This window comes from Nicotiana tabacum, chromosome 9 (assembly GCF_000715075.1).
Source record: "Nicotiana tabacum cultivar K326 chromosome 9, ASM71507v2, whole genome shotgun sequence".
NCBI classification, from domain to species: Eukaryota; Viridiplantae; Streptophyta; class Magnoliopsida; order Solanales; family Solanaceae; genus Nicotiana; species Nicotiana tabacum.
Window position 1 is genome coordinate 100,329,984 of NC_134088.1, and position 11,640 is coordinate 100,341,623.

The 11,640-nt window shown below is 35.1% G+C and overlaps 1 protein-coding gene and 1 long non-coding RNA gene across 2 annotated transcripts in view; one reads left to right on the forward strand and one right to left on the reverse strand.

Moving 5' to 3' along the window:
- Positions 1–11,371, reverse strand: part of LOC142164269 (uncharacterized) — a 28,092-nt gene extending 16,721 nt beyond the window's left edge. Inside the window, exons 1-2 of the long non-coding RNA XR_012694989.1 lie at positions 10,999–11,371; positions 9,107–9,244 (exon numbers count right to left, since the gene is read on the reverse strand). This is a non-coding gene — a long non-coding RNA (uncharacterized LOC142164269). The remainder of the gene's footprint in view (positions 1–9,106; positions 9,245–10,998) is intronic.
- Positions 6,594–10,745, forward strand: LOC142164268 (putative late blight resistance protein homolog R1A-10). Its single transcript, XM_075221940.1, has 2 exons — positions 6,594–9,895; positions 10,545–10,745. Exons 1-2 carry the CDS (start codon positions 7,216–7,218, stop codon positions 10,589–10,591), a joined length of 2,727 nt encoding a protein of 908 aa, XP_075078041.1. The 5' UTR covers positions 6,594–7,215; the 3' UTR covers positions 10,592–10,745.
- Positions 11,372–11,640: the final 269 nt, after the last annotated feature.

Below are 11,640 nucleotides of genomic sequence, written 5' to 3' on the forward strand. Positions count from 1 at the left end.
AAGTAATTACTTGGTCAGGCAAACACGCCAAACTGTGTAAACACCCAAATCCAATTCTGACTTTCCAAACAGGCTCCTAATGTTAGTTGTGTGAGTCACACCATAAAACTTTTCGAATATTAGATTAGTTAAGCTAGAATTATTTCTTTATTAGTTTGGTGTATCAATGCTACAAATTCTAACTTCTCCCAAGCATATAATTTTTTCTAAGACAAATATATTCTTATAATAAATTTATATTTTTCAAATTAATTTAAGCTCTTTTTCCTTTTTTTATTTCTACCATCATTTTCTTTTATTTCTATTTCAACTGAATTCCTTTAAAAATGCAAGGCTAAGTCTTTTATCATTATGGAGGCATTGAGTAATAAAATTATTGAGTAATGTTATAATGTATGAATTGTTATGAAAATAATTATATTGTGGATGTTCATTTATTACTCTGCTATAGATAATCTTCTTGAAGAAGATTATCCATTTAGTACTTTGTTGAAGTTTATCTACAAGCAGCTGATGCAGGCAGGTTGCAAGCAGCTCAATGAAATGATTTGCAACAGTTTCTTATTAAACAGGCAGGTTACAAGCAGCTCATGCAGACAACTTACAAGCAGCTAAAGAAAAGCCTCGCAACTGCTTCCTTTCTTCTATAAATAGAGGAGTTTTTAGTTCATTATGTACATAAGTTTGAAATTTGAATAATATATCAGTTTCTCTCTACACTTGTCTTTACTTTACAGTTTTTATTTTATAACGCGTTATCAGCACGAGACTCTGCCATCTCGAGAAAATACTTTGAAAGTATTAGAGAATATGGATAATCCTCAAATTATGTTTGGATCAAAGACCAATCATGAAGATATTTGTGTAATTGATAGTGGAACAACTCATGCTATATTCAAAGATCAGAAATACTTTTCTTATTTGCATAAGGAAAAAGCAAATGTTTCTACAATTTCTGGTAATATAAGTTTGATTGAAGGCTCCGGAAGAGCTAGTGTATTTCTGTCTAAGGGAACAAAACTTATTAAAGACAATGCATTATTCTCCTCCAAGTCCCGAAGAAACTTGTTGAGTTTTATATATATCCGCCGAAATGGGTATCATGTTGAGACAATAGATGAAATGAACGTGGAATATCTTTGTATTACAAAGAATATTTCTGGCCAGAAATGCATTGTAGAAAAGTTATCAACTTTATCTTCTGTCTTATACTATTCAAAGATTAGTACAGTTGAAGCACACTCTATCGTAAACCAGAAGTTTACTGATTCAAATACTTTTGTGCTTTGGCATGGCCGTTTGGGCAATCCTGGATCAATAATGATGAGACGAATTACTGAAAATTCGAGTGGGCATCCATTAAAGAACCTGAAGATTCTCACAAATGATGAATTTTCTTGTGATGCTTGTTATCAAGGCAAAATGATCACTAGACCATCACCAATGAAGGTTGGCATTGAGTCCCCTACCTTTTTAGAACGTATACATGGGGATATATGTGGACCTATTCACCCACCAAGTGGGCTGTTTAGATATTTTATGGTCCTAATAGATGCATCTTCAAGATGGTCTCATGTTTGCCAACTATCATCTCGCAACCTGGCGTTTGCAAAGTTATTAGCCCAAATAATTCGATTAAGGGAACAATTCCCAGATTATCCTATAAAGGCTATTCGCCTTGATAATGCTAGAGAATTCTCATCTCAAGCTTTTGATAATTACTGTCTATCAGTTGGAATAAAAGTTGAACATCCTGTAGCTTATGTTCATACTCAAAATGGCCTTACAAAGTCATTTATTAAATGACTGCAATTGATAGCAACACCACTACTTATCCGTCTCAGACCAACACATTATAATAAATATTCTCCGTCACAATTAGTTTTTGGTCATGAACCAAATATTGTCCATCTACGAATTTTTGGATGTGTTGTATATGTGCTAGTAGCACCACCACAGCGCAGTAAGATGGGCCCCCAAAGAAGGTTAGGAATATATATTGGGTTTGAATTACCCTCTATTATTCGCTACCTTGAACCATTGACGGGAGATTTACTGCTCGATTTGCAGATTGTCGATTTGATGAAACAAATTTCGCACAATTAAGGGGAGAGAAAAAGGAAATCAAAAGAGAAATTGTGTGAAAAGTTTCATCGTTATCTCATTTTGATCCACGTACACCTATATGTAATCAGGAGGTCCAGAAGATCATCCATTTACAAAATATAGCAAATCAAATGTCAAACGCGTTTACTGATTTGAAAAGGATAACTAAGTCACATATCCCTGCAGAGAATGTGCCTATATGAATTGATGTCCCAGCAAGACCATCTACTAGCATAAGAACTATTGAACCTAAAGCACGCCTGAAGCGTGGTAGGCCTTTGGGTTCTAAGGATCGAAATCCTAGAAAAAGAAAATCGACAAATGATCAAAATGATATTATGAAGGGATCTCCTGAAGAGACCCAAGATCTGATTAGTTCTGAGATTCCTGAAGAAATCAATGAACCCGAGACTCAAGTGAGTGAGGAACTTTTAATAAGTTTTACTGGTGATGAGATTAATTTAAATCGATCTGAAATAGTGGTGGATAATATTTTTGCATATAATGTTCCACTTAACATTATGCAAGATAGTGAGGATTGTCAACCTCGATCTGTCGAAGAATGTCAACAAAGATCTGATTGGCCAAAATAGCAAGGGGCAATTCAATCAGAATTGAACGCACTTGCTAAAAGAGAGGTCTTTGGACCAGCAGTCCAAACACCTGCTGGTGTAAAACCAGTTAGTCATAAATGGGTTTTTGTGCGAAAAAGGAATGACCAAAATGAAGTTGAAAGATACAAGGCTCGCCTTGTCGCACAAGGATTCTCACAACGACCTGGAGTCGATTATGAAGAAACATATTCACCAGTTATGGATGCCATAACATTTCGATATCTCATCAGTTTAGCCTTGCGTGAAAGACTTGAAATACATATGATGGATGTGGTTACAACTTATCTATACGGGTCACTTGATAATGAGATTTACATGAAAATCCCCGAATGATTTAAAATGCCTGAAGCATATTCGAAATCTCGGGAAATGTATTCAATCAGATTACAAAGATCTTTGTACGGTTTAAAGCAATCTGGGCGCATGTGGTATAATCGCCTTAGTGAATATTTACTAAAAGAAGGTTACATAAATGATGTTATTTGTCCATGTATTTTTATAAAGAAAATGACATCAGAATTTGTTATACTTGTTGTTTATGTTGATGACATAAATCTTGTTGGAACTCCAGAAGAGCTCCAAAAGGTAATTGAATATCTTAAGAAAGAATTTGAGATGAAAGATCTTGGAAAAATAAAACTTTGTCTTAGATTGCAAATTGAACATTTAGCAAACGTGATCTTTATGCATCAATCTGCCTATACAGAAAGGGTCTTAAAACGCTTTTACATGGACAAAGGGCACCCATTGAGTACACCAATGGTTGTTCGATCACTTGAAGTGAATAAGGACCCGTTTCGACCTCCAAAAGAGGATGAGGAATTCCTTGGTCCTGAAACACCTTATCTCAGTACAATTGATGCACTTATGTATTTTGCTAATGCTACAAGGCCTGACATAGCATTTTTGTTAATTTACTAGCAAGATATAGCTCTTCTCCTACTCGGTGACATTGGAATGGGATTAAGCATATTTTGCGATATTTAAATGGAACTCTTGATATGGGTTTGTTTTATGCTAACAAAGGTAGTGCAGATCTTGTTGGTTATGCAGATGCAGGTTATTTATCTGATCCCCATAAAGATCGATCTCAAACTGGGTACGTGTTTACATGTGGAGGTACTGTCATATCATGACGCTCCACAAAGCAGTCAATTGTTGCTACTTTTTCAAATCATGCTGAGATAATAGCTATTCATGAAGCAAGTAGGGAATGCGTATGATTGAGATCAGTGATTCATTTTATTCAAGAAAAATGTGGTTTGGAGTGTGATAAAAGATCCACAATTTTATACGAAGACAATGCTGCATGCATAGCCCAATTGAAGGGGGAATTTATACAAGGAGATAGAACGAAGCACATTTCACCAAAATTATTCTACACACACGATTTTCAGAAAAATGGTGACATTGATGTGCAGCAAATCTGTTCAAGTGACAATCCGACAGATTTATTCACTAAATATTTGCCAACTTCAACTTTTGAGAAGATGGTATACAAGATTAGAATGCGGAGACTCTATATTTCTCTCTATACAAGATTGGAATGCGGAGACTCAAATATACAAGGCCTGACATAGCATTTCTGTTAATTTACTAGCAAGATATAGCTCTTCTCCTACTCGGTGACATTGGAATGGGATTAAGCATATTTTGCGATATTTAAATGGAACTCTTGATATGGGTTTGTTTTATGCTAACAAAGGTAGTGCAGCTCTTATTGGTTATGCAGATGCAGGTTATTTATCTGATCCCCATAAAGATCGATCTCAAACTGGGTACGTGTTTACATGTGGAGGTACTGTCATATCATGACGCTCCACAAAGCAGTCAATTGTTGCTACTTTTTCAAATCATGCTGAGATAATAGCTATTCATGAAGCAAGTAGGGAATGCGTATGATTGAGATCAGTGATTCATTTTATTCAAGAAAAATGTGGTTTGGAGTGTGATAAAAGATCCACAATTTTATACGAAGACAATGCTGCATGCATAGCCCAATTGAAGGGGGAATTTATAAAAGGAGATAGAACGAAGCACATTTCACCAAAATTATTCTACACACACGATTTTCAGAAAAATGGTGACATTGATGTGCAGCAAATCTGTTCAAGTGACAATCCGACAGATTTATTCACTAAATATTTGCCAACTTCAACTTTTGAGAAGATGGTATACAAGATTAGAATGCGGAGACTCTATATTTCTCTCTATACAAGATTGGAATGCGGAGACTCAAATATACAAGGCCTGACATAGCATTTCTGTTAATTTACTAGCAAGATATAGCTCTTCTCCTACTCGGTGACATTGGAATGGGATTAAGCATATTTTGCGATATTTAAATGGAACTCTTGATATGGGTTTGTTTTATGCTAACAAAGGTAGTGCAGCTCTTATTGGTTATGCAGATGCAGGTTATTTATCTGATCCCCATAAAGATCGATCTCAAACTGGGTACGTGTTTACATGTGGAGGTACTGTCATATCATGACGCTCCACAAAGCAGTCAATTGTTGCTACTTTTTCAAATCATGCTGAGATAATAGCTATTCATGAAGCAAGTAGGGAATGCGTATGATTGAGATCAGTGATTCATTTTATTCAAGAAAAATGTGGTTTGGAGTGTGATAAAAGATCCACAATTTTATACGAAGACAATGCTGCATGCATAGCCCAATTGAAGGGGGAATTTATAAAAGGAGATAGAACGAAGCACATTTCACCAAAATTATTTTACACACACGATCTTCAGAAAAATAGTGACATTGATGTGCAGCAAATCCGTTCAAGTGACAATCCGACAGATTTATTCACTAAATATTTGCCAACTTCAACTTTTGAGAAGATGGTATACAAGATTGAAATGCGGAGACTCAAATATTTGAAACAAGGTTTTCATCAGGGGAAGTAAAATACGCGATGTACTCTTTTTTCCTTACTAAGATTTTTTCCCACAGGGTTTTCCTTATAAGGTTTTTAATGAGGCAGCTAGAAATGCGTATTACTAAATATGTGTACTCTTTTTCCTTCACTAGGATTTTTCCCACTGGGTTTTTCCTAGTAAGGTTTTAACGAGACACAATACCTTTTAATGAACATCTAAGGGGGAGTGTTATGAAAATAATTATATTGTAGATGTTCATTTATTACTCCGCTATAGATAATCTTCTTGAAGATTATCCATTTAGTACTCTATTGAAGTTTATCTACAAGCAGCTGATGCAGGCAGGTTGCAAGCAGCTTAATGAAATGATTTGCAGCAGCTTCTTATTAAACAGTCAGGTTGCAAGCAGCTCATGCAGACAGCTTACAAGCAGCTCATGCAGACAGCTTACAAGCAGCTAAAGAAAAGCCTTGCAGCTACTTCCTGAAAAGCCCCGCAGTTGCTTCCTTTCTTCTATAAATAGAGGAGTTTTCAGTTCATTATGTACATAAATTTGAAGTTTGAATAATATATCAGTTTCTCTCTATATTTGTCTTTACTTTACAATTTTTATTTTATAACATGAATAACTTTATTTATGAATTTATGGTGGATTTTCAATGAATAGTTATTTATGGAGTAGATTTTAAATTTATATTGAATGATGTATTTTAATTATCTAAATCATGTGCAAAAGAAAAAGTAATTATACTAGATACTCAATATTATTGCTTTGGGGTAATTATATGTAATACTGATTAAAAAATTTAATGTATATATTTTTACTTTATGTTTTATATTAATTAAAATAGGAAAAACAATTGATTATATTCTCTTATAATAAATATTTAAATTTATTTTTCTCTTTTAAATATTTATAAATTGAACCTTGCTACTATCCTTTTTCGTAATTTGATATTCAAAAAAATTGATTAGAAACAATCTGCCTATCGAATAGTGCAAAAAGCACTTCTCATCATTTGACCTAACACAAACTATTATTATCCAAAAACACTTTTTCGAAAAATATTTATGACAAAGGGAGTTTTTTCAAAACAAGCAATTTAATGGGTTCGCAATATTTTTCAAAGTAAAATTCATGTCCAAAAGTTATTTCGCGCGAATCAGGATTAATTTGAGCCCCAAAACGTGTATTGAACACCGAGTGGCCCTAGGCCACCAATTGCATTGAGCTGCCCTGCTAAAAACATTAGCAGGAACAATCAAAATATTTTTTGTTATAAAAGAAAAAACCTCAAAGAAAAGCATAACATGTCCAACTAGAAGAACGAAAAGAAAAGGTAACAGTTGGTCAGACACTGTTAAAAGGATCACATGGTTTCCCACTTTAACCGTGATTGGATTTTGGAATCTGGGAAATCATGCAATTGGACACCGTAAAGGAGCATTTCATTTCTTTAAATTAAATTAAAGAGGGCTGGCCCTGCTCATCTATGGAGTATTATATTTGGAAGTCAAGTCTTTTAAAATTGGTTATCATTTTAAACAGATCTCTCTTTTGCTCTCTAAGCTAAGAGTAACAGCGGAAAAACAAAGAGATAGAGAGCTATGGCTTATGCTGCTGTGACCTCTCTTATGTCAACTCTTGGACTGCTACTGCAATCCAGTTGCCGTTTAAATCTTCCCCACGAAGAGCAAACTGAATCTCTTCACAAAAAAGTAAAAGAACAGATTCAATCATTTCACCAAAAAGTCAGTTCACTGCAAGCGTTTCTGGAAAGTTTGGAGACGAATATCAATGATCTTAAGACAATTGAACATTGTGAAGTCAAGATCAAAGATGCAGCATATGACGCAGAATATAGAATTGAATCAGTATTGGAAAATTTTTATAAGGCTCAAAATGAAAAGGTTAGGAGAGAAGCTTATGAAGAGTTTTGCAAGAGGTTGCAAAAAGCATCTGAGTCCATAGATTCCAATTCCAGAAAATTAACTGAAAGTATGAAGAGTGGTTTGCAGGCAACTAGTTCACTTGTCCAAAGTTTTGATTTACCAGAACATTCTCCACAGCTTGGCAATAACATGGTTGGACATGAAAATGAATTGGAGGATGTGAAGTGTAAACTCATGAAAATCTCATCCGATGAAAGAGAAACTATGGCAATCACAGGTATGGGGGGCATAGGCAAGACAACCTTTGCTAGAAAAATTTATGATGATCCAGAAATTAAATCACATTTTGACATTCTAGCATGGGTTACTGTGTCAAAGGAATACTGTGTTAGAAAGATGTTGCTGCAGCTTCTTCATTGTATTCCATCAACAGAAGAAGTACGCCGTGAAGCAAGGGATGATGGTGAGCTAGCAGGCAAATTGAAACAGAGGCTGTGGAAACGCAGGTACCTAGTTGTCATCGACGATATATGGAGCAGCAAAGCTTGGGATGATATAAGTCTATGGTTTCCAGATTGCAAAGGAAGTCATATCCTACTTACCACAAGGTGCGGGAATGTGGCCAGTTATGCTGCTCCAGGTAAGCCTCCTCATCACATGTCTTCTCTAAGTTCAGAGAAAAGTTGGGAACTATTGCAATCGAAGCTTCTTGAGAAAGTAGAGCTCTCTCCAGAATTAGTGAAAATTGGTAAGAAAGTTGCAGAAAATTGTCATGGAATGCCCTTGACCATTACTATAGTTGCTGGGCTTCTATCTAAATGCAACAACGGAGTATATGGATGGGAGCAAGTTGCACATGATGTAAAATCAGCAATATATGAAGATCTTGGTAGACAATGTGAAAAGATCCTCGTGTTAAGTTACTACTATCTACCTCAACACCTAAAAGCTTGTTTTCTATATTTTGGAATTTTTCCCGAAGATGAAGAGGTTGATGTGAGAAGATTAGTGGAGCTATGGGTTGCAGAGGGATTTTTAAAGCAAGCTGATAATAAAAGTTTGGAGAACATAGCTGAAAAATGTTTGCAAGAACTTATAGACAGAAATCTAGTTCTTGTAAGCGAACAGAGTTTTTGGGGAGAAGTGGAAACATGTAAGATCCATGACCTCTTACATGAGTTATGCTTAAGACAAGCTCGAAGTGAGAACTTCCTACCTGTTATAAATGGTAAACCACGGAATAGCGTCACGCGTGTCTCCCGATCATCCAAACGGGACTGTCTAATGATTGTTCACCCGATTAGCAATTTTTATTGGTTAAACTCCCATCGATGTGATCAAAAGAAAATACGCACTATTGTCTATCAAGGTGCACGCAGACATGCGGGGAGAGAAAGTTTAGGATTCAAGAATTTCAAAATGATCAGAGTATTTGACTTGAGAAAGTTATACTTTTATGGTGAAATTCCAACTTTAGTATTTGATTTGGTGCATCTAAGGTATCTATCCTTGTACATTAGAGACCATGAATTTCTCCCTCTTTTCAACCTTCAAAAGTTGCAAATTTTGATCATTGAAATAGGAAAGAATTGGGCAGATAAGATACCTTTAAACATTTGGAGGATGCCACAGTTAAGGACTCTACGCTTTATGAATTCAGGATGGTTATGTCCTCCGATTATGCCTAGTGGTGAAGAGAAGCATGCGGTTTTAGAAAAACTGCAAACTATAACTGGTGTTGGTCCTGCATGGTGTCAAAAGGAAATTTTTGCATTAATGCCTAACTTGAAGAACTTGGAAATCGTGTTGAAAGGAGTTGCTCATGAATTGTGGATAGGTATTTCCTGTTTGCCTCTAATTGAGGTACTTAGAATTATAGTTGGAAAAATTGATTATACGGCCTTTTCCGTGTACCGATCAAAAGCACATGATGCTTTTTTGAAATATAAAAGCACTTTTCCACCAACCCTTAGAAGGTTGACATTAGGCGGGACATGTCTTCCTTGGGAGGCTATGGACATTGTTGGCATGTTGCCTAACCTCGAGATACTCGAACTGGAAGACGATGCCTGCGGAGTTAAACCTAAGACCACATGGAAACCTTCCGAAGGAGGGTTTCCTAGATTAAAGTTCTTGTCACTATGTCATATGCTTTGTTTCACAGAGTGGAAGGCTACCGAATATCATTTTCCTGTCTTGGAGAGACTCTTTATATCTCATTGTCCGCAGCTAGAACAGATCCCACAAGACTTTGCAAATATTTTTACACTTCAATTGATCGAGTTACATGACTGTTGTATTCACCTGGCCATATCAGCACAGCAGATTGAACAAGAGCAAGAAGCCACTTTTGGAAGCCAAGTGACATATGTCCACACATACAATTGTGGACAAGGTAAGATTGACAAATAGAACATATCACCATGCTTTCTTGTGAGTGTTAAAATATTTCTTTCTTCTGCGTTGGATCAACTTCATGACTAATGTGTTAAAAGAGCTATTGACTGAATTGAAGGAAGAAGAGAAAAGGGAGAGGAGAGGGGGCAAAATTTAAAATAATAAAACTTCTGAACATATTTTGACTAAACAAACTACACTAAAGCTTTCTAATCCTTTCATTTCTCTTGTGGCCATTTCATACACTAAAATTAGATGCACATTGCTTAGTCTCCTGCACTCCTCTCTTTTCTTTAATTTGACAATTCGAGTACAATAAAAGTTTTTTAATATGGTTGAGGAAATATTAGTACGACCTTTTTTTAATTTGACATTTCAAAACACTTGTGTTATTTGAATTGCACTGAATTCTTACAGTAACTTTGATACATTTGTCATACCTACATCAACTTTTATGCAAATATAGATCATTGGGAATGATTTAACAAAGAAAAAGCTGGAAATATATTGGCTTTGAACTTGTTTATTACCAGAACTTTTTATTAAGACTTGGCTTTTATAGTTATCCCAATATATGCGTGAAGATTGTACTTTTAACTGTAATTTGATGGTTAAGATGCTAATATTTATACTTTTCTTTTTAATAGCTTACTGCCGCCAATGTCATCATTTACTGAAGAGAAACTCTAGCTGACTGATGAAGGTAGTTGCAAAGATATTTCATCACACTTCTTTTAGAGCTTTCTATTTTTCTTGAGCACAGTGTTAAGAAATTAAGATCCTTATGCATTTGGTTGTGTTTTTATTTCTTGCTTTTCGTTTTCAATATGCATTTGGTTGTGTTTTTATTTCTTGCTTTTCATTTTCAATCGTCACTTTTTAATTTGAAAATAATGTTTGAACAAAAATACCCCTGCTTAACACACTATGATGGAGTTTGCAAATTCCAAGCAGTGAAATATGAACTACTGAAAGTGTGTCATGAACTCTAGATTTTATTATTTCTATATTCCAGTTGTTTCAGCAGTAAATAGCACAAAATTTATAGTCAAGGTAATTTTAGAAAATTGAGAGCATTCAAATCAAATTTGGTTGCTTCACCTGTTTTCTTTCTCTCGCCGGCGACGGAACTGGAAAGCCAACGTTAAGACGTGACGGCAAACTCCGGTAGCGCTCAACGCTCTCTGAAAAGAACTTTCCCGATGGCTCGACGGAACCCTAACTTCAATGCTTCTGCATTCCAAATTGTGAAAATTAACCCTCCTTTTCAATTTCCGGAGTTTAAACTTCGGCACAAAATTAAACTCCGAGAACAATTTTTGGAGTTCAAACTAATAAAAATTTAAATTCCATGAATTGTTTCTGGAGTTCACAACTGAAACTTCAAAAATAATTCATTGAGTTTGAAGTGAGCCGTTAAGGTATTTTTATTTAAAACTATTTTCATGTCAAAAAGCTTTCAAAATAGTGACTAATGTTTGATAGCAAGAAATTGCTATTTGCTCATTTTTCCGTCTATTTATACATATAAGTAATGTTATCACCGATTTTCTTTTCCTAAAGATCAAGAAAAAGGAAGCTTAATTTGTTTGTAAAATACTTAAATTGCAAATAAGTCATAATATATTTTAAGAACTTACGAGTTCGTCATCTTAAACAGGTCTCAAGTTCAATTCACATATTAATTTTAACAACAACAAAAAAAACTTTTGATAGGGGAGCTATTCCCTCTTTGATGACCTT

What these genes read in the sequence shown, in the direction of transcription:
- LOC142164268 (XM_075221940.1), top strand. Translation starts at nt 7,216, where the DNA reads ATGGCTTATGCTGCTGTGACCTCTCTTATGTCAACTCTTGGACTGCTA. An exon ending in CACATACAATTGTGGACAAG is followed by an intron (nt 9,896 to 10,544) that starts GTAAGATTGACA and finishes TCTTTTTAATAG; the next exon opens with CTTACTGCCGCCAATGTCAT.